The sequence below is a fragment of the Oryctolagus cuniculus genome, chromosome 1 (genome assembly GCF_051225735.1).
Source record: "Oryctolagus cuniculus isolate XC-2025 breed Fujian yellow rabbit chromosome 1, ASM5122573v1, whole genome shotgun sequence".
NCBI lineage: Eukaryota > Metazoa > Chordata > Mammalia > Lagomorpha > Leporidae > Oryctolagus > Oryctolagus cuniculus.
In genome coordinates this window covers 109,363,421-109,385,878 of record NC_142867.1, presented here as the reverse complement: position 1 = coordinate 109,385,878, position 22,458 = coordinate 109,363,421, and the positions used below count along the sequence as shown (strand labels likewise).

The 22,458-nt window shown below is 47.9% G+C and overlaps 1 protein-coding gene across 9 annotated transcripts in view; it reads right to left on the bottom strand.

The window, feature by feature from the left end:
• CEP164 (centrosomal protein 164) overlaps positions 1-22,458 on the bottom strand; it is a 75,828-nt gene that overhangs the window by 40,904 nt on the left and 12,466 nt on the right. For 4 of the 9 annotated variants that reach the window (XM_089313071.1, XM_089313078.1, XM_089313083.1 and 1 more), the window contains exons 3-4: positions 20,663-20,774; positions 4,601-4,805 (exon numbers count right to left, since the gene is read on the bottom strand). In XM_089313071.1, the coding sequence (XP_089169197.1) occupies positions 4,601-4,805; positions 20,663-20,774 (317 nt within the window). Of the gene's footprint in view, positions 1-867; positions 2,524-4,600; positions 4,806-20,662; positions 20,775-22,458 lie in introns of all 9 variants that reach the window. The other 5 variants (XM_089313063.1, XM_089313068.1, XM_089313064.1 and 2 more) reach the window with 3 other exon arrangements.

Here is a 22,458-nt window from a genome sequence, read left to right as displayed (position 1 = left end):
AAACTTCCAGGATAATCTGCAGCTTATCCGATATTTATAGTGCTACAGTAGTTATTACAGCTAACAGAGAACCAGCGCACGCCAGCAATTAGGAACCAGAGGGAACAACCGGGTAAAGGCACAGCTGGGCCACAGCAAAAGAACAGCCGGGGAAATTCAGACTGACCCCCATGGTCTCTGACCCAACGTAACTTCTGAATGAAAACTATGGTGAGCGGATCAGGGGTCAGAATGACAGAGCAAACAACCCTTTGTCAGATGCCAGTAGGGGAGGAAGTGAGGTCATAGGCAGGTCTGCGCAAGTCTGACGCGGGTTATCCACAGGGCTTCCTGGGGACCCCGGGAGGCAAGGAGCAGAGGCAGCTCACTGGCTGTCAGAGAGAGATTCTGAGCTCCAGTGTCTGCCAGTGTTGATTAACTGCCTGGCTCTGTGTGACTGAGATGAGAAGAAGTGCAGGGCTTCAGGCCAGGGTGTATGCTCACAAGGATCCCTCTGTTGAATCAGCTCATGGGAAAGGCTTCCCGAATGCCAAATCCTGTGTGAGCGCCAGGATCAGTACCACTGTGTCCACCCTCAAGACTTACCATCTTCAAGGCCTGGGAACCACTCATGAGTTACAGTTAGAACCAGGAAAGGAAGTCACAGACACCGTCAGCCCTAGCTGGCAGGCAGTGGGGTCGAAGGCACTTGAAACACCTGTCACCCTCTAAGATGGCCACTGGGGTAGTTAAGAGACCAACAGTTACTGAGGGAGGGTGAACAGCGGGGAAGCAGACCTGCGGGCTGCACCAGGACATCGACTCCACCTGCTCCCTCCCTGCCAAGCCCACCAAGGCCGCGGGCCATATGCTCTCTAAGAAGCCTACCTGATGGAGAAGCTGCATCTTGTCAGGCCCTGCAGGAAGCCCTCTGCTGGAGCTCAGCTCGACTAGCTCCTGCCTGCAGGGGCTGCTGCTGGACTGGACTTTCTGAGAGGGCGCCTGGCCAGCAGCAGCAAGGGCCACTGCCTGAGGAAGCTCCAGCACCTCCGGTCCCTGAACCAGGAACCTGCAGTCCCTCTCTGCGGCTATGAGGACGTCAGGCTCGCCCTCACTGCATGTCCTGGAACACCTAGCCGCCATGCAGCAGACCACGCCGGTGATGTCTTGGCATGGCATTTCCTGCATGCTCTCGGGCAGCCCCAGGCCCTCCAGCCGCCTGGAGACCTTGGCCATCCGCAGGATGTGCTGGTAGAACTTCTGGTCCTCAGAGTAGTCTTCGCTGTCTGAGCACTCCTCAGCAGGGCCGTGCATCTCGGACAACTGCGGTGCTAGGAAGGGACTGAAGTGCTGACCTCTGGGTCCGGGACCTGGCTGACCCCCGTCCCAGACAAATCCCTGGGGTCTCGGCAGGTCCCAAGGCAAGTTGTTCACCTCACCCAGGACCTCAGAGCCAAAGTGCGAGGCCAGACTGTTGCTGCAGCTGCTGCTCTCCTCGTCGGGCCCAGATCCACTAGCCTTCCTATCTTCATCCGAAGACTCCAGGGACCCTGGGGGATGTCTCTTCTTACTAGCAGGGGACCCTGCCAGGGAACTCTCAGAACAGGCATTCCGAGCTGCTTCTGCCTCCCGGATGTCGGGCGCTACTAGGAACAGTCGCTGAGGCACCTCTTCAGCCAGGGCCCCTGTAGCCTCAGCGTCAATGGACTCGGTTTCCTTGCAGCTCTCTGAGGTGTCCTTGGTGACAAGCTTGGCGAACTGTCCCGTCCACAATCCTGGGGACTCTCTCCTTTGCCTCCCCTTGCCCACACTCTCGCTGTCCCCAGGAACTCCTGGCAAGCTCAGATCTTCAGCTGGGCTCCTATCTAACAACAGCAGCTTGGTAGGCAGCATCTGGTCAGAACAAAGGGACAGGGAGGGCTCCTCCTCAGATGGCAAGGGGATGGGGCTTCGGCCCTTGTCCCCCCTGGGGCCAGTGGAGCTCAGCTGGGCTGTGCTGTGGCTGTGCTGCTCCCCTTTCAGCTGTGGACTGCTGGTGGTTTCAGAAAGCTGCAGGTGGGCAGGGGTCTGGCTCCTGCATCCTAATGCATCCTGCTCATCCCGGAGAGGCCCCACGTTTGCAGGGCCTAGGGGGCCACGTTTCTGCTGTCTGGTCCTCTTTTTCAGCTCTTCTATTTCAGGGTCCGAAAACCCCAGGTCGATTTTCTCTGCAACCTTCTGGGGGTTCTCCAGACTCTGCTGGTCACCTAAGTCTGGCCTGAGTTGGGTTGGGGCCCTCCCTAAGATTTTCTCCACATCAGCAAAGATCTGGTGATTTCGAAAAGCTTGGCTTTTGGAGAGCGGCTGCAGTTTGCTGGGGAGGGCACCCAGGAAAGGCCGGGGCGGGTCACCCAGCATGCATGGGCTCTTCCCTTTCTTAAAGGAGCCCTTACTTCTAGCCTGCATCTCTTGGTCTAGGTCCAGATCAGCAAGCTCACGTGCAGGGAGAGGGGACAGGCCACGGAGAGAGGAGGAAGGCAGAAGTCCCTGCTCAGGCAGTGTTTCCTGGATGGGTATATAAACATGCAGAGAGAACTAAGAGAAAGTACTTCTGATTTATACCTGCTACCTCAACCCCTGGCAAGCCTAGACAGAAATCTGCCTTCCATTTAGGTAAAACATCACCAAAGAGGGAATAAAAACTAAGATCTCCCTTGAACTGGAAACATGTTGTTTTCTAGGCTCCAGTTTCCATCTATAGAGAGCTGGACAAGATAAGTGGCTTACACACCTCGCTCCATGGAACCTGGGGGGCTTGGTATCTCAAGGGCCACTCCAGCGTGTCTGTGATGGCAGAGTGTCACCCTGACCTACACCCCTGGCTTCAACCATAGCAACTCCATTCCCTTTTCTACAAGCCTGCCCTCTTGAGATAATGTGAAGACAGGGTTTCATTACCAACAAAAGAATGATGAGCACCAGTGAGATTATCCCTAAGGTGCCACTGAGCTGCATCAGGTTAATGTTATACAATCCACCAACCTTACCAAGGACTCCCAGAAATTCTCTAGGAGAAAGAGGGAAAAAAAACCATAACCAGCAGCCTGGCGCCTGAAAACTCAGTCCAGAGTCTACCACCAAAGGCACAAGTCAGCACTACTCGGGGGACATCCACAGTCGGTAAACTTCGGGCTAACAAGAAACTCTGAAAAATTAACCAGCCCTGTAAACACTTACAGTGAACCTGGCTCTGCGGGCTTACTTCCAAAGAGCCCAAACCAATGAGTACAGGCCACCCGCCCGGCTTGAGCCTGTCCTCTGGACAAATGCAAGCTTCAGGCACCTGGCATGAGCCCTGAGAAGCAGACAGCCAGCCTGGGACTGTCCAATTGTCCTCATTCTCCAAAACTTCAGAAGGGCCCCATTTTAACAGAGCTCTGGGAACCCAGCTGTATACCCAGAACTCAAGTCTTCCACCTAACCCTCCACCCCAGGACCCCACATTTCATTGCTTCTCCCATCTTTAGCCATGCCACAGTTTACCAGATGCCTGATTTTCATTTCAAATAATCCTGAGTTAGTGAAAAGTCCATCAGTCACCTTCTGCCTGCCAAACACATAACACCTCTTTGGAAATTACCTGTCCTCTTTTCTGCATCTGAGCAAAGGGCTTATTATTTTGTTCCTCAGAACCATGATAAAGCCATACGTGAGGAGGGGAGAGCTTGGACGTGATAAAAAGGAGCAATTCATCACCAACCATTCAGAGACAAAACTGACACCTTAGGAAAGAAGGAAGATGGATGAAATCTTTGCTCTGGTGGGAAATAAAGGTTATGAACAAAAGAGGAAAACAACTGGACCACTGAGAGGGTTGAAAAGATATTCCTAGCGCTCCCTACATCCCTCTTGTCTCAGCATGCCCGCTGCATGAAGGCAGGGGCCGCCGTGCTCTGGGAGAGCGGGAGCCTCATTTCAGTACAGCTGCAAGTCTTAGCAACTCCACCTCCTAAGTTTAGACATGCCGAAGGGACAGACTGAACGATGGGAAAGAGCACCCTGCACTCTAAATACAAAAGCCGCCGAGACCAGCAAGCACGCTGCTGTTAAGCCACCGAGGTTGCTGGCACCAAGACACTCCACAAGAGCAGAGGGAGCAGATACTGCCAAGGCTTTTCTTTTGGGTCTTCAAGGCATTGGTGTTGTGCTAAGTGAATTGCTATCACTTTAAGACAAAGAATAAGCCTACATGCACTAGGAAGACCTGGCTCTGAGTGCAGAGAAAGGACACTCAGCCATGGAGGCTCCTGACCTCTCCAGGGCAGCAGTGGCCATCACTTCCCACACTACTGCTCAACAGTGTCCTTGGCACGTCACTCTCTCTCACCAGCCCTAAGCAACAGGTACTACCCCAGGCATCTCACCAGCCCTAAGCAACAGGTACTACCCCAGGCACTGGACGACAGCAGCCATCTGGAGAGGATAACAGTGAAAATCTCCCAGAAGACAGTCACAATCCAGATGACCTGCTATCAAAAATGCACGGACCATTGTTCTCATCCGCCCATCTGCATACAAGGGACTCCAGTATCCCCTCGGGTCTCACCCTGGCCTCTCCAGGAGCTGGCATCTGCTGACTTACCAGGGAATTTTTACAGGTCTCCCTATCCTTCTTGTCTTTCTTTTCCTTTTTCTTTTTCTTGTCTTTCTTCTTAACAGCCCCAGGAGTTGACAGCTTCCCCCGCTCTTGGATCACCAAGTTCCGATAATGCTCGTCACACGGATGGTCCCACGTGGACTGCCCATTGGCAAAGTTGAAATAGTAAATATCACCTGTGATGTCCTGGCTGGAGATGAGCAGAGTTCAGAAGTTAGTCCCTGCTCAGGTCCAAAACTACTTGGGGGCAAAATGGGAACAGGGAGGAGTGGAGGGGGAGGAGAAGAGGGAGAAAGAAGATAGGAGGAGTTGGGGTGAGAGAGGGAAGGAGGGAAGAAAGGATTAGTACAAAATAATTAAAGGGTGCCATTTGGCTAAGGAATTAACTTAGATATGGGGACAATGGATTGGGACACCATGTGGAGATATATAATCACCAGAGTTCTGGGAATTCATGCTAGGCTAGAGAAGGCATAAATTTGGCTTTATTTACAAAAAGTATAAACACTATGGTACCTTGGAGATGTACACTAGGACAGACCCTGCTTAATATTTTAATTAATAATCAGAAGAAGAAAAAGGCATTGTGAAAGCTCTGGTTTTGCAGAAGACTCTAGACTCATAGGAAGTGATAATCCAAGCTAGTAGGGGTCAATAGTAGAAGAAAATAACATAGAAGGTGGATTTTAAGAATCTGTGTTTCAACACAAGCAAGTCCAAAGTAAACCATCCATCCAGCCACCATTAATAATGACCCATTCAGACAGCTAGCAGGAATAGCAATATAAAAGACAAAATACATTGGAATAAATCTAAAATGTTAAGATCTTTATAGAGCTTTACTGGAAAGGTAAGAAAGAAAGGAAAAAGCAACTGAAACAATTGGAGCAAAACCATGTTCCTGAATAGAAAGACTTGAATCATTAAGATGCCAATAATCCTTAATATAGAAATTCAGGGCAATTCCCATGAGGATCCTAAAGAAACTCAACTCAATTCAAACAAAACAGAAAATGAAGAAAAGCAGACAGAAAAGTATCAAAAGTAGAAAAAGAACAACAATAGAAGGCATTCGAACGACCAATAAATTCATAAAAAGAAGTTCAGCACCATTAAATTAGGAAAATGCAACAAAACTACCGTGAAACACTACTTCACACCTGCCAATATGGCTATTACCAAAAACCCAGAAAATAACAAGTGTCAGCAAAAATCTGGAGAAATTGAAACACATTGCTGGGGGCTAGCACTGTGGCGCAGCAGGTTAAAGCCCTGGCCTGAAGCGCCAGCATCCCATATGGGTGCCGGTTCTGGTCCCGGCTGCTCCTCTTCTGATCCAGCTCTCTACTATGGCCTGGGATAGCAGAAGATAGCCCAAGTCCTTGGGCCCCTGCACCCACGTGGGAGACCCAGAGGAAGCTACTGTCTCCTAGCTTTGGATTGGCACAGCTCTAGCCACTGGGACCGTCTGGGGAGTGAATCAGCAGGTGGAAGACTTCTCTTTCTGCCTCTCCTCTCTCTGTAACTCTGCCTTTCAAATAAATAAAATAAATCTTTAAAAACACACACACACACACACATCGCTGGTGGAAATGTATAATGGTATAGCACTGTGGAAAACCAATGCCAGTTCCCCCAAATAATTAAACACAGAATTACCATATGACCTCACAGTTCCACTTCCTGCAGCCACAAAAATGGAAAGCAGAGATTCTATAAGTATCTGTGTTGGGGCCAGCACTGTGGCGTAGCAGGAAAAAAAGCTGCCACCCCATATGGGTGCCAGTTCGAGTCCCAGCAGCTCTACTTCCAATCCAGCTCTATGCTATGGCCTAGGAAAGCAGTGGAAGATGGCCCAAGTCTTTGGGCCCCTGCACCCATGTGGGAGACCCAGAAGAAGCTCCTGGCTCTTGGCTTCGGATCAGCACAGCTCTGGCCATTGCAGCCAATTGGGAAGTGAACCAGCAGATGGAAGAGCTCTCTCTCTCTGCCTCTCCTTCTCTCTCTGTGTAACGCTGATTTTCAAAAAAAAAAAAAAAAAAAAAAAAAAAAAGAAGAAGAAGAAGAAGCAGCTGTGCACAACATTCAGAGGAGCCAAAAGGTGGAAACCCAACTGTCCATTGACAGATGAATGCATAAACAGAATGTGATACATACACACATTGAATTATTATTCAGCCTTAAGAAATAAATTCTGCCACATGCTATAACATAGATGAATCCTGATACACTCAATGAAAAAAGTCAAGGGTGGACACTGTGGTTTGTGGGTTAAGTTGCCACTTGGGACATCCACATCCCTTATCAAAGTGCCAGTTTGAGTTGAAGCTATTCCACTTCCACTCTAGCTCCCTGCTAATGCACCTGGGAAGCAGCAGAAGATGGCCGAGTACTTGAGATCCACCCACTCATATGGAATTCCTGAGTACTGGCTTCAGCTTGGTACAGCCTAGGCTGATGCAGACATTTGGGGAGCAAACAGTAAGTGGAAGATCTGTCTCATATCTCTCTGCCTCTGTCTCTGTCTCCCTCTCTCTCTAATAAGTAAAAAAAAAAAAAAAAAAAGAACAAGAAGCAGCAGCCACTGTCACTGCCGCCAGACACCAAAGGACAATATTGTATGACTCCTCTTAGATGAAGTGCGTAGGATAAGTCTCAGGGACAGAAAAGCAGAATGGTGATTGAGCAGAGAGAGAGATGGGGGTTGCTTATAATGGGTAGAGAGTTTCAGTACAGGAAGATCAAAAAATGCTAGAGGTGGACAGCAGTGATGGCTGTACCACCACAATATGAATGCACCTCATGCTGCTGGGCTACAAACCTAAAATTGGTTAAATGATAAATTTTAAGTTCTGTACTTGTATAATTTAACATAATAAAAAATACAAAATAACTTATAATAAAATAAAGCATAAATATAATTAAGAGACTGGAAGAAAATATAAATAATAATAGTTAAGATTAATACCCACAGTAATCAAAATTCTAACACCTTAAGAAAAATAAAAAGATATGCACCCAATGGACAAAAAGCCCGAAGATATATATAAAGCAAAACCCAGAAGATTAACAAATGGCCACCAGATGGCCAACTCCGCTCTGTGAACAATCTGGGAAACACAAATTAAAACAAGACTAGGGCAGGTGTTCACATAGAGGTTAGGCAGGTGCTCAGGACTCCTGGCTCCTGCAACCCACACTGCAGGGAGGACAGTTGAAGTCCTGGTTCCACCCCTAATTCCGGCTTAGGAGGTAGCAGCGGATGGCTCAATTACTTGGGTCCCTGCCACTCATGTGGGAGACCCAGACGGTTTCTAGTGCCTGGTTTTGACCTGGTCCAGCCCCAGAGATTACAACCATTTGGGCACTGAACTAGTGGATGGAAAATCATTCTCTATCTGCCTTTCAAATAAATATATCACTTTAAAAAAATAAATAAAATGAAGTATAATTTCTTGCCCTTGAACTGGCAACTTTTTTTTTTTTTTTTACAGGCAGAGTGGACAGTGAGAGAGAGAGACAGAGAGAAAGGTCTTCCTTTGCCGTTGGTTCACCCTCCAATGGCCGCCGCGGCCGGTGCGCTGCGGCTGGCGCACCGCGCTGATCCAATGGCAGGAGCCAGGTACTTATCCTGGTCTCCCATGGGGTGCAGGGCCCAGGTACTTGGGCCATCCTCCACTGCACTCCCGGGCCACAGCAGAGAGCTGGCCTGGAAGAGGGGCAACTGGGACAGAATCTGGAGCCCCGACTGGGACTGGAACCTGGTGTGCCGGCGCTGCTAGGCGGAGGTTTAGCCTGTTGAGCCACGGCGCCGGCCGAACTGGCAACTTTTTAACGGAAAAAATTTTAACTGGTAATAGTTTTAATGAACTATTATATGTGGTGTTGGTGGGACTGCTAAACTTTAATGGCAATTAATCTGTTATGAACTAACAATGCTTAAGTTCTGTATATCTTTTCACATACCAACTCAAATTCTAGAATTTTTTTCTAAAGAAACACATGCAAAAATTCTGGCAACATGCTTTGCTGAAGAAAGGAAACATCTGATCTCTCCTTACTCCCTCCAACAGAGATGAATACTGGATTAATACAGGGGACTTCAACAAGTTCATGGAAAACAGACTTACAAATAAGTTTAGAGGCCGGCGCCGTGGCTCAATAGGCTAACCCTCCGCCTAGCGGCGCCAGCACACCGGGTTCTGGTCCCGGTTGCCCCTCTTCCAGGCCAGCTCTCTGCTGTGGCCCAGAGTGCAGTGGAGGATGGCCCAGGTCCTTGGGCCCTGCACCCACATGGGAGACCAGGAGAAGCACCTGGCTCCTGGCTTCGGATCAGTGCGATGCGCCAGCCCCAGCGGCCGTTGGGGGGTGAACCAACGGCAAAAAGGAAGACCTTTCTCTCTGTCTCTCTCACTCTCTACTCTGCCTGTCAAAAAGAAAGAAAAATAAATAAAAAATAAAAAAATAATAAGTTTAGAGGCCAGTGTTCTGGAGCAGCGGGTTACGTCCCTGCCTGTGGAAACTCATACAAGTGACAGTTTGTCATGGCTACTCCATTCCAAGCCAGCTCCCAGCTAATGTGCCAGGGAGGGCAGTGAGGGATGGCCCAAGTACTTGGGTCCCTGCCACCCACATGGGAGACAGATGGAGCTCTGGGCTTCTGGCTTCAGCCTGGTTCAGCCCAAGCTATTGGAGCCATCTGGAGAGTGAACCAGTGGATGGAAGATCTCTCTTTCTCTGTCTTTCCTTCTCTCTCTCTAGTTCTGCCTTTCAAATAAATAAATAAATCTTTAAAAAGAAAAGAAGGGCCGGTGCCATGGCTCACTAGGCTAATCCTCTGCCTGCGGCACCGGCACCCCAGTTTCTAGTCCCGGTTGGGGTGCCGGCTCTGTCCCGGTTGCTCCTCTTGCAGTCCAGCTCTCTGCTGTGGCCCGGGAAGGCAGTGGAGGATGGCCCAAGTGCATGGGCCCTGCACCTGCATGGGAGACCAGGATAAGCACCTGGCTCCTGGCTTTGGATCGGCGCAGCACGCCGGCCATAGCAGCCATTCGGGGGGTGAACCAATGGAAGGAAGACCTTTCTCTCTCTCTGTCTGTCTCTCTCTCTCACTACTTAACTTTGCCTGTCAAAAAAAAAAAAAAAAAAAAGTTCATTTTGGTACCAAAAAAAAATTGAAAATCCAGGCATGAAATGTCTTTAACAAGTTCATGGAGGGGAGGACATTTTGGCTTAGAAATTAAGTTACCGGTAAAGACATGTGCGGGCCTTGTCAGAGCACCCGGGTTTGATCCCTAGCTCTGACTCCCAATTCTAGTTCCCCACTAATGCAGACCCTGGGAGGCAGTGATGAAGGCTCAAGTGCTGGGGCTCCTGACATACATGTGGGAGACCTGGATTGAGCTCCCAGCTTCCAGCTTCAGCCTGGCCCAAACCAAGTCATTGCAGGCATTTGGGAGAGTGAACCAGTGGTTGAGTGTTCTCCCTCTCTCTCTTCAAATACTTTTTTTTTTTTTTTTTTTGATAGGCAGAGTGGACAGTGAGAGTGAGAGACAGAGAGAAAGGTCTTCCGTTTGCTGTTGGTTCACCCTCCAATGGCTGCCGTGGCCAGCACACTGCAGCCAATGCACCGTGCTGATCCAAAGCCAGGAGCCAGGTGCTTCTCCTGGTCTCCCATGGGGTGCAGGGCCCAAGCACTTTGGGCCATCCTCCACTGCACTCCCGGGCCACAGCAGAGAGCTGGCCTGGAAGAGGGGCAACCGGGACAGAATCCGGCGCCCCGACCGGAACTAGAACCCGGTGTGCTGGCACCGCAAGGCGGAGGATTAGCCTAGTGAGCTGCAGCGCCGGCCTTCAAATACATTTTTTAAACATTTTTTTTTTATTTATTTGAAAGGCAGAGTTACAAAAAGGAGATAAAGAAATAAAGAGATTTTCTAATCACTGGTTCTCTTCCCAATGGCCACAACCAGGCCAAAAAGTCAGGAGCTCCTTCCAGGTCTCTCACATGGGTGTAGGGGCCCAAGCATGTGGGCCATCTTCCACTGCTTTCCAAGGCACATTAGCAGGGAGCTGGCTCAAAGTAGAGCAGCCAGGACTCGAACTGGCACCCATATGAGATGCCAGAGTTACAGGTGGAGGCTTAACCTGCTACATGCCACAGCGCCAATCCCTCGAATATATTTTGTACTTTTTTTAAGTGCATGAAAAATGAATATTAAGAAAAAAAATGCTCATTTCAACATTTTTGCACCAAAATAAACTTATTTTTCTGCTAAATTTTTAAAGTAGCCTCACATATAACAATCACAACAAAACAAAGCAAAAATATATTTTCAAACTTAGCCAAACAAAGAAATTCTCAGACAGCAGAAACAGAAAGAAAACATGAACTTCAAGCGCAGACTGAGAGGTCAGAACGGACATCTGACTTGGATACAGGCCCCAGGAACACAGACTGTGTCCTCAGGCCTTCATGAAGTTGGAAACTGGAAATGAGACTCTTGTGTATATCTGGGCCTGTAAGGACAGTCACTCATGGGAAGAAAAAAAGCCTTGCAAGCCATGAAGGCGTGTCACCCACTCCAAGTTCTGGGCGGCCAAAATAAAATCTTATGAAAAGTTGAAACTCCATGTGTGTATACAGATGGTACAAAGTGTGGTAAGAAAATGCCAAGTCAGGAAATTCATATAAAATTCTGTCCTAAACTGTCGCTCCCCCTCTTCGCGGAGGAACGACACAGGACCCTGCGCTGTTCTTTTGTCTGCTCGGCCCTCCCCGGGTTTGCTGCTGGTTCTTCCCAGGTTGGCTACCGTCCCTTCCACCTCCGTGGAAGGGCAGTTCCCCCTGCCACTTTCCCCACTTCCGCGGGGGAGCGGCACACCGCTGGCCGGCTCTCTCGGGGGCTGCTCAGATGTTCCTCAGGTGTTTCTGGTGCATGTTGTCTCTCTCCTCCTTTATAGTCCTCTTCCACCAATCCCAACTCTGCTACCCACACGCCGAGTACGCTGCTCTCCTCCAATCAGGAGCAGGTCCTGCTGTTTATTGGTTGAACTGGAGGCAGCTGTGTAGAAGCTGTTTCCTCCTCTCCCAGCGCCATATTGTGGGAGAGCAGATGTATAGAATAAGTCTTAATTCCAGTAACTTAGTCTAGTCCGAGTTGCTCCCAGTTGCTCCCCACACTAAACCTCAGAAAAATCCTTGGCAGAAGCAACTGTAAAGCCACTCAATAATCTATTAATGATACTCTCACAGAAAATAAGCCATTCACAAGATGAAATCATGAAATTTCCAACAAAAAAAAGTCCAAACCATGTGAGGAAAGTTTACCATAGCAAAAATCTGCAGACACAGTAAAGACAAGAGTTAGCATGACATAAAACTTGAGATAGTTGGGGCCAGCGCTGTAGTGTAGTAGGTTAAGCCTCCACCTACAGCACCATACATCCCATATGGAAGCTGGTTTGAGTCCCGGCTGCTCCTCTTCTGATCCAGCTCTCTCTGCTTATAGCCTGGGAAAGCAGTGGAAGATAGCCCAAGCGTGTGGGCCCCTGCACCTTCATGGGAGACCTGGACAAAGTTCCTGGCTCCTGACTTCAGATCAGCCCAGCTCTGGACATTCAGGCCATTTGAGGAGTGAACCAGCAGATGAAAGACCTTTCTCTGTCTCTCGTGCTCTGTCTGTAACTCCGCCTCTCAAATAAATAAATGAATAAAACTTGAGATAGTACAACATGCAAAAGAAGACTAAAGATAACTATATTTAAAAATTTGTATGGGTGTGGGGGGGTTACTGGCGCTGTGGTATAGCAGGTAAAGCCACCACCTGAGATACCAGCAACCCATATGGGCACCAGTTCAAGTCCTGGCTGCTCCACTTCTGATCTAGCTCCCTGCTAATGCACCTGGGAAAAGAAGCAGAACATGGCTCAAGTGCTTGGGCCCCTGCACCTACTGGTAGACCCGGATGAAGCTCCTGGCTTCAGCCCTGGCCCCTGTGGACACTCGGAGAATAAACCAGAAGATAGAAGCGTGCTCTCACTCTCGCTCTCTCAAAAACAAAACAAAAGAAAAAAGAAAAATACGTCAGTTAACAGCAGATTTAATACAGAGGAAGAAACAGAGTAAACTGGAAAATATGCCTCAGGAAATTATCCAGAAAGTAGCATGCAATATAAATATTCAAAAAATATGAGACAGAAGTTAACAGACATGAAGGATAAAATAAGATTCAACACCAAAAAAGCTGGGAAGGCTCTTAGCACAGTGGTTATGTTCAAGACTTGGCTGCTCCACTTCCAATCCAGCTCTCTGCTGTCTGTGGCCTGGGAGCAGTGGAAGATGGCCCAAGTCTTGGGCCCCTGCACCCGCATGGGAGACCTAGAATAAGCTTCTGGCTCCTGGCTTTGGATCAGCACAGCTCCGGCTGTCGTGGCCATCTGGGGAGTGGGCCAGCAGATGAAAGACCCCTCTCTGTGCTTCTGCCTCTCTGTAATTCTACCTTTCATATAAATAAATAATTCTTTTAAAAAATAAATAATAGGGGCCGGCGCTGTGGCAAAGCGGATTAGCACCCTGGCCTAAAGTGCTGGCATCCCATATGGGTGCCAGTTCAAGTCCTGGCTGCTCCACTTCCAAACCAGCTCTTTGCTATGGCCTGGGAAAGCAGTAGAAGATGGCCCAAGTCCTTGGGCCCCTGCACCTGCATGGGAGACCCAGAAGAAGCTCCTGGCTCCTGGCTTTGGATCAGTGCAGCTTCAGCCATTGCAGCCAATTGGGGAGTGAACTAGCAGATGGAAGACCTCTCTCTCTCTCTCTGCCTCTCCTCTCTCTGTGTAACTCTGACTTTCAAATAAATAAATCTTAAAATAATAATAATAAAAGGCTGGCTGTGATGCACACATCCTGTATTAGAGTGCCTGGTTCAAGCCCTGGTTACTCCATTTCCAGTCTAGCTTCTTCCAGTTAATGCACACCCTTACAGGCAGCAGGTGATAGCTCAAGTACTTGGGTCCCTACCATCTACTTGGGAGACACAGATGGAGTTAATTTTTTAAATGTGGTACATCTATATGTAAAAAATATGCACCTGATAAAAGAAAGTAGACTAACACATACTGACATATAACGTAGCACTTACAGAATGTGAGTGTACATGTGAGAGCAGGTACATGTGTTTCTGGAAGGAATTTACCAACTTTTTTTAAAATAATCTGTTAGGAATTTACCAATTAACAGTAATTACCCTTGAGAAAAGGAGAAGGGGAAAAATGGCACGCATGCATAAGTTTTAATGACTTTTTCTTGTGGCGGATGCCTTTTTTTATTTTAAAATACTTCAAATAATAAGAAAAATACAAAGAGTTCAATGAGCACACATAGATTTAACAATTAACGCTTTGCCATTAGCAGGGAGCTGAATGGAAAGTACAGCAACCGGGACACAAACTAATGGGCATTCATATGCTGGCACTGCAGGTGGTGGCTTTACCCGCCACGCCATTACACCAGCCCCAGAACAGGGACAATCTGACTTCTTCCTTTCCTATCTGTATACCTTTTCTTTCTGTCTCTTGCCTAATGGCTCTGGCCATTCAATATGATGTTTGCTGTGGGTTTATAATATTTAGTCTTTTTTTTTTTTTAAAGATTTATTTATTTGAAAGGCAGTTACAGAGAGGCAGAGGCAGAGAGAGAGGGAGGTCTTCCATCTGCTGGTTCACTCCCCAGATGGCTACTTTGGCTGGAGCTGCACCAATCTGAAACCAGGAGCCAGGAGCTTCTTCCTGGTCTCCCACACAGGTGCAGGGATCCAAAGACTTGGGCCATCTTCCACTGCTTTCCCAGCCCACAGGAAAGAGCTGGATCGGAAGCTGGGACTCAAACAGATGCCCATGTGGGATGCCGGCACTGCAGGCAGCAGCCTCACCAGCTACACCACAGTGCCAGTCCCCATATTTAGTCTTTATTATGCTGAGGTATATTCCTTCTATACTTAATTTAAGGTTTTCATCATAAATGGATGCTGTATTTTATCAAATGCTCTTGCTGCATCTATTGAGACAATCACACAATTTTTAGCCTTCATTCTATTGATAGGATGTTATTGATTTGTGTATGTTGAATCAGTCCTGTGTTTCTGGGATAAATCTCATTTGGTCAGGGTAAATGATCTTTCTGAGGTGTTGTTTAATTCGATGGTATTTTGTTGAGGATTTCTGTACCTATGTCCATCAGGAATATTGGCCTACAGCATTCTTTTTGTTGCTGTTGTTGTAGCAATATCTGGTTTTGGAATTAAGATGATGCTGACCTCACAGAATGACTCTGGAAGTGTTCCCTCCCTTTCAGCTGTCTGAAATAGTTTGAGAAGATTTGGTGTTAGTTCTTCCTTAACAGTTTAGCAAAGTTCAGCAGTGAAGCCATCTGGTTCTAGACTTTTCTGTTGGGAGAGTATTCCTGATTCAATCTCACCCACAGTTAATAGTCTGTTCAGGTTTTCTATCTTCATGATTCAGATTTGTTAAGCCGTTTCTAGAAATCTGTATCTTCCAGGTTTTGCCATTTGTTAGCATACAGTTGTTTATAAAGTTCCTAGTGACTCCTTGAATTTCTGCTGTATTAGTTGTACTATCTCCCTTTTTATTTCTGATTTAATTGATCTGAGCTGTCTCTCTTTTTTCTTGGTTAGTCTGGCTAATGGTTTATCAATGTTATTTTTTTTAAAAAAAAACCAGCATTTCATTAATCTTTTATATTTTTAAAACTTTTCTAGTTTGTTTATTCTCTTTTATTATTTCTTTCCTTCTACTAATTTGTGGATTGGTTTGTTCTTGCTTTTCCAGATCCTCAAGATGGCACTGTTAGATTATTTATTTGATACCTTTCAATTTTTTTAATGTAGGCATTTGTTGCTATAAACTTCCTTCCTAACTCTGCTTTCACTATACCCCATTAGTATTAGTAAGTTGTGTTTCCATTTTCATAAGTTTCAAGGAATTTTTTATTTTGCCTTTTGATTCCTTCAATGCATGGCTCATTAAGGAGCATGTTGCTCAGGCTCTGTATATTTGCATAACTTCTACAGTTTCTTTTGTTGTTAATTTCCAGCTTTATTCCATTGTGATAGGAAAAGATAGATGACATGATTTTTTTTAACCTTGTTGAGGGGCCAGCGCCGCGGCTCACTAGGCTAATCCTCCGCCTAGCGGCGCCGGCACACCGGGTTCTAGTCCCGGTCGGGGCGCCGGATTCTGTCCCGGTTGCCCCTCTTCCAGGCCAGCTCTCTGCTATGGCCCAGAGTGCAGTAGAGGATGGCCCAGGTGCTTGGGCCCTGCACCCACATGGGAGACCAGGAAAAGCACCTGGCTCCTGGCTCCTGCCATCGGATCAGCGCGGTGTGCCGGCCGCAGCGCGCCGGCCGCGGCGGCCATTGGAGGGTGAACCAACGGCAAAGGAAGACGTTTCTCTCTGTCTCTCTCTCTCACTGTCCACTCTGCCTGTCAAAAAAAAAATAATAAATAACCTTGTTGAGACTTGTTTTATGGCACAGTATGAGAGCTTTCCTAGAGAACGGTCCATGCGCTGACAAAAAGAATATGTATTCTGCACATCTGCGATAAAATGTTCTGCAAATGTCTACTGGGTCCATTTGGTCTATGGCGCAAATTAACTATGTTGTTTCTTTGCTGATTTTTTGGGCTGGCTGATCTGACCACAGATGAAAGTGAGGTGCTGAAGTCCTCCATTATTGCAGTTCAATTCACAATAGCTAAGATACAGAATCTACCTAGATGCCCATCAACTGAAGACTGGATAAAAAAAATTATGGGATATGATGGAATACCATATAGTGGTAAAAAAAATGAAATCCTGTTGTTTGCAACAAAATGGATGCAACTGGGAAACATTATACTAAGTGAAAAAGCCAGTCCCAAAAAGACAAATGGCATATGTTCTTCCTGAACTGTGGTAATTAATAGAGTATCTAAAAGGTAATCCATAGAAGTGAAATTAACACTGAGATGTGATGACTTTGAAGCCCTCCAATATTATTGTATTGGAGTTTGTGTCTCCTTTTAGATTAACATATGTTTTATGAAACTGGGTGCTCTACCATTAGATATGTATACATTTACAATAGTCATATCTTCTTAATTGATCCCTTGATCATGATATAATGACCTTCCATCCAAGTCTCCCACAAGGGCAGCAGGGACCCAAGTATTTGGACCATCTTCTGCTTGGGCCTGATTCCCAGGCACATTGGCAGGGATCTGGATCAGAAGCAGAGTAGCTGGGTCTCAAACTAGTGCTCTGATATGGGATCCCAGCGTCACAGGCAGTGGCTTAACCTGCTGCACGACAACACCAGCCCCAAATGGGCTTTCTAGGCAACTCTTCTTTTTCTATTCCTTTAAGAATTCCCAGAATTCAAATACTAATTCACTTGATGGTATCTCTGAGATTCCAAACACTATTTTCATTCATGTTCATTTTTTGGTTGTTTGGCTGAGATACTTCAAAAGCCTGTCTTCAAGATAAAAAATTGTTTCTTCTGCTGGATCTAGCCTGTTGTCAAGGCTTTCCAGTATATTTTTTATTTGATTATCGAGTTCTCCATTTGTAATATTTGGTTCTTTTTCACTATCTCTCTTTGCTCTTGCACATTCATGTCATGCAGTGATTTCCTATTTTCATTTAGCTATTTATCTGTATTCTCCTGTATCTCTTTGAGTAACCTCAGAATCCCTCCTTTGAATTCTCCAGCTTTTCACCAATCTCCCTTTCTTCATGGCCTGATACTAATGCATTATTGCATTCCTTCTGGGGCATCAGATTGCCTCACTTATTCATATTTCTTGTGTTCCTTTGCTGTTCTTTACACATCTGGGAGAATAATTGCTTCTATTACTTCTTGAAGGCGATTTTTGTTGACTGAAGGCTTTTTCCTGGAGATGTGCCTTTGGGTATTGGCATGGTTCACAGCTCCAGCTTTAGTTCCAGCTGGACTCCATACTACATACTCCTAATCCCTTTTTTTGCTCTAGTTCACGGGGGCAGTAGCAGGGATCTTCAGAGTCCCTGTGGTCCTGTGCAGTCACTGGGACCCCTGTCACACATCCCAGCCATCTCCTCAGGGAAGGACTGGAGTCAGGAACTTCTCCGGTGTTGGGAGCAGGTCCTGCTGGTGCTCAGGGTGCAGCTGGCACACAAAATCCCAGCCAGTACACAAGTCAGGAGCTGGACTTGGAAGATCAACCTGGCTCCAGGAGTAGGATGGTGTCATGGACTCCCGGCCACAACCTGACTCTAGTGTCCCAAGGTAGTGCTATGCTGGTGCAGGAGGCAGGTCCCACAGGTGCTGAGAGAATGGCTGGGTCTGCGAGAGTAACTGCCTCTGGGACAACAGAACAAGCAATCCCTGGCCCCTCTCCATGGACTGCTTACTGAGCTGAGTGGGATGCAGGAAGCCCAGGCTGGAGCAACAACTGAGCAGCAGCGTATTAGCCTTGGAGGGTCACGGAAACTTGGCAGGCTCTCTGGGAGGTGCTGAAGCCCTGAGCCCCAGACTGGGCCTGGACTGAGCACAGAAACTCTGAGCAGTGTGCTGGGTTGAGTGTGGCACAGAAGGTCCAGACCAAAGCCCTGAGCTAATACACTACATGCTGCATTAGGCAGGGTGGAAAGCCCAGGCCAAAGCCCCCAGTGAGCACACTGGGTACAGCCAGCAAGCCCAGGCAGTTGGTCATGGGAGGGGCAAGAGTCCAGAATGATGCCTAGAATGGGCATGGCTTCAAAATTCTGGCTAATGTCAGTGGGAGAGGCTGAAGCCTGTAGGTGCAGGGTGTCGTCTACAGGCCTTCTCTGTGTTGGTGTTGGGAACATGCACAAAGTACCACACTCCTCACCACATGCTCAGATCCTATCGCAAGAACTGTCCCTGGTGCACAGGGAGCCCTGAGCCTTGTGAGGCAGAGCTGGCAGGGCACAGGAACCCTGACTGTGTCCGGTGTGCAGAGGTACCGGCAGCAACCAGCAGTGCTCCAAGTGGTCAGGAGAGGGGAGACAGTGGAGAGGAAGACCATCCCCAGGTATAAGGGGCAGGACCTGTACTTCTAGGGACCTAGAAGCTGGATATCCCAGCTGCCCTGCTACCACCATTCCCTGAAGTGCACTGGGCTACGTGGCCTAGAGTGCTGGGGTCACCCTTCCCGCGTTGTATCCAGTCGGACTGAGGGGCCTCAGTCTTCCCTGACAGACTGCAGACTATCCATGTGGCCCCTGGGAAGAAGATACGCAAGGGTTTCTGTCTGTGAGGCCAGCCAGTGTGGCTTCCAACAGTGACTCCCCTCTCAAGACGGTGCTACCCTGCCACAGCCCTTGCTCTGAGGGGTGAGGGAGGAGACAATGAGTTTCTTCAACGAAGCAAAGGGCTGTGAGTCTTCCAGGGAGAGCTCGCTGCGCTGCTCTCTGTGGTGACCGGATTCCTCCCTGGCCAGGACTGCTACCAGTCGGTGTTCATTCTAAACATGGGCTGCGCGGAGGCGCTCCAGCTAACCCCGGCCCCCGCCACAGGGGACTCCCCTGGCCGTGGGGCCAGGGATTTGGTCTCTGCCGGTCCTGTGTTCTGATGTGTTCCACTGTTCCTCTACTGCATTCAGATACTCCTCCTCAGGCACTCACCTTGAGATGCAGCTGCTCTGGGCCTCCTCCAAAGAGGAGGAGCCAGATGCTGGGCTTCTCCATCTGGCCATCTTGAATCTTGACTTAGGTTATTTTAAAAAGTGAAAAATAGTTCTCCCTCTTCCTACAAGGCAAGGAAGTGTCCGCCAACACTGGCAGGTACAAGAAGGCAGCTGGCACAAAGCCCAGCACACTCACAGCCCACAACCAACAGCAGTTTCTTACCCTCCACCACGGTGGACACTGGAGACACAACAGAAACCACTCTCCCATAAACTTATCCTACAGACACAGCCAGGAGTCCTCAGCACAGGGACTGCTAAAAAAGTGCAGGCAGATTTACAACAAGGAAGATGTCACGAAGCTGGAGACAATCCAAGGAAAGGCAGCTGAAAGACCAAGAGAACAAGGAGCCTGCCATGTAAGGAAGAGCTAAAGGGATCATAGTTCTTCAGCTGCGAAGAGTAAGGCCGGGGCCACTGGAGTCACGTTGAAGTACAGCCAACACATTCTATGTTCTGGGCAAGAACAGATGATCACACCTTGCCTACAAAAGTGCACAATGCTTGCACAAAAGGGGACATCCCACCCAAAATATCTGGGGACTAGTCTGGGACAATCATAGGGAACTCTCACTGTAAGGTAGGAAGTAAACTTATGGCACTCTAAGGAAACAACGCGGGAGAGAGCTGTGTGCACATGACGAGGAATAGCAAGTGTGCAGTCAGCAAGAGAGCAGACACACAGAATGGAGGAAACAGTGCCAGGGCTGGAGGGAGGCCGGGCATCCTCATGTCTTCAGGGACGGAGGCTGACAATGCGGTGACCGTGGCTCCCTATGCTTCCCCACCTGGTTGCTCTGTTTCCAAACCATAAACCTGTTTCCTCCAGATAACCCGAGTAGAGTCTGTGCTCCTCTGACTCCAAAAATATGAACGAACCCACAAATATAAACCTATTTGTGGTAGGTTACAAAAATTCAGCAACAGGTTGCCAAAAGAGACGAGAACGCTTTGCTTGTGTAGCCTCACTACAAACCCCTGTAGCAACAGCATCCATTTTGGACATATGCGAGGTATAGCTGTCACTTCCAATGTCAGCCTACAAAGAATGAGAATGGCACCTCCTCAGCACATCAGAACAGATGCTGGTGCTAAAGGACACAGAGCAGCAGCTCCTGCGGCCCCAGACACAAGACTTGTACCCATCACAGAGACCAGCAAGGCAGCTTGGCACAGAAACAGCACAGGGCTGTCCCCAAGTGCAGGACAGGCACGGGAAAGCTGGCTGGTCAACACTGAGCTCCAACATCAGGTTCCCTCTGCCTCTGACGGGCCGTCAGGGCTCCACCCCTGCTGACTTACCACGGTTTCCACTCCACAGGCAGTGGGGCCACAATGCCCTCCCTTGCCAGCCACATCAGTTCTGGTTCCTTGGTGGGGTCAATACCAATCTCTTTGGCAAATTCAAGAATTTCTGCAAGGACAGGCAGGAGGGTCGGAAAGAGAGAAAGATGGGGAAGTTGCATGAAAAGAAGAAAAAAAAATCTTTTCTACTTTACAATCACTTTCCAAATTTTCTTTGAAGAGAAAATATTGTTTCTCTAAATGTAAAAAATAAACACATTTGAGGGGTCTCCACAAAGTTCATATAAAATGTATATTATAAAAACTATGCATGGATTTCAATTTTTTTTTAAGATTTATTTATTTGAAAGGCAGAGACAGACAGATCTTCCACCCACTGTTTTACTTCCCAAATGACCACAACATCAAGGGCTGGCCCAGGCTGAAGCCAGGAACCCAGAACTCCATTCTAGTCTCACACATGGGTGGCAGGGATGCAAGCTCTTGGACCATCCTCCACTGCTTTCCTAGGCACATTAGCAGGGAGGGATTTGAAAGCACCCAGGACTCAAACCAGTGCTAGCTTGACACCAGTCCTAGATTTCCAAAGTTTTTTTTTTTTTTTTTTTTTTGCAGCAAAATAAACTTACCTTTGAATTCCATTTCTATGAACTTTTTGAAGTACCCTTGCATTTAATTGTTTCCTTATGTCACAATTTATGCAAGTCATACCTGAAGTTACACACGTTGAGCTCTACCCTCCAACAATATAATCTAAAGCCAAGTAGTTAAAAGGTTTAAAAAAAAAAAAGGGGGGGGGGGGGGGAGACGGCAAGACTTCCTCATGGCAGAAGCCTCAAGAACCACACCAGCCACAGCCAGAACCATCGGCTGGAGGGCGGCCTCGCCAGACCAGCGCTCCCCAGGACGGCCTGATCAGCAAGCACAGCCTGAGCAACTACAGCTGACTGAGCCCCTGAGGGCCTCACAGACCACAGCTACAGCAGGAAGCAGGTGAAACGCGCTGTAATGGAGACGTTTAGCCTGTGCACAAAGCAGAGAGAAAGCAGTGCTGATTCCGCCTGGGGGCGGGGAAATCCTGCGCTGAGAGAGTGGATGACACTCAGGCGGGACCTTTCCCCACCTGCTGAACCCTCTCTTCCATGAAGGGAGCTGTTTCTCTTTGTCTTCCGTCTTGCTGTGTATTTTGGAGCCTAAGGCTTGTGCAGTACTCTTTTGGAGTCAAGCATGTAGAAGAGCTCTTCTGCCAGAGCTCTGGGGGAATAGAAGAGATGTATGTACTGAGTTAAGAGCTGTCTCACCAGGGCCACCGCTATGGCACAGCAGATTAAGCAGCTGCCTGGGATGCCAACATGCCATGTGACTGCCAGTTCAAGTCCCAGCTGTTCCACTTCCAATATGGCTCCCTGTTCATGTGCCAGAGAAGGCAGCAGAAGATGGCCCAAGTGCATGGGCCCTGTTAACCACGTGAGAGACCCATGTGGAATTCTAGATTCCTGGCTGCAGCCTAGCCCAGCTCCAGCAATTGCAACCATTTGGGGAGCAATCAGCAGATCAAAGATCTGTGTGTGTGTGTGTGTGTGTGTGTCTGTCACTCTGCCTTTCAAAGAAATCTTAAAAAATAGAAAGAAAAAAGGAAAGGAAAAGAAAGGAAACATGTATAGTTCTAAAAACAGACAAAAATACTCAATAAATTATATTATTGTCATTAATAAGTTTGTTGTCTTTAAAAACCAACAAACAGGGCTGGTGTTGTGGTGTAGTGGGTTAAGCCACCACCTGCAATGCCAGAA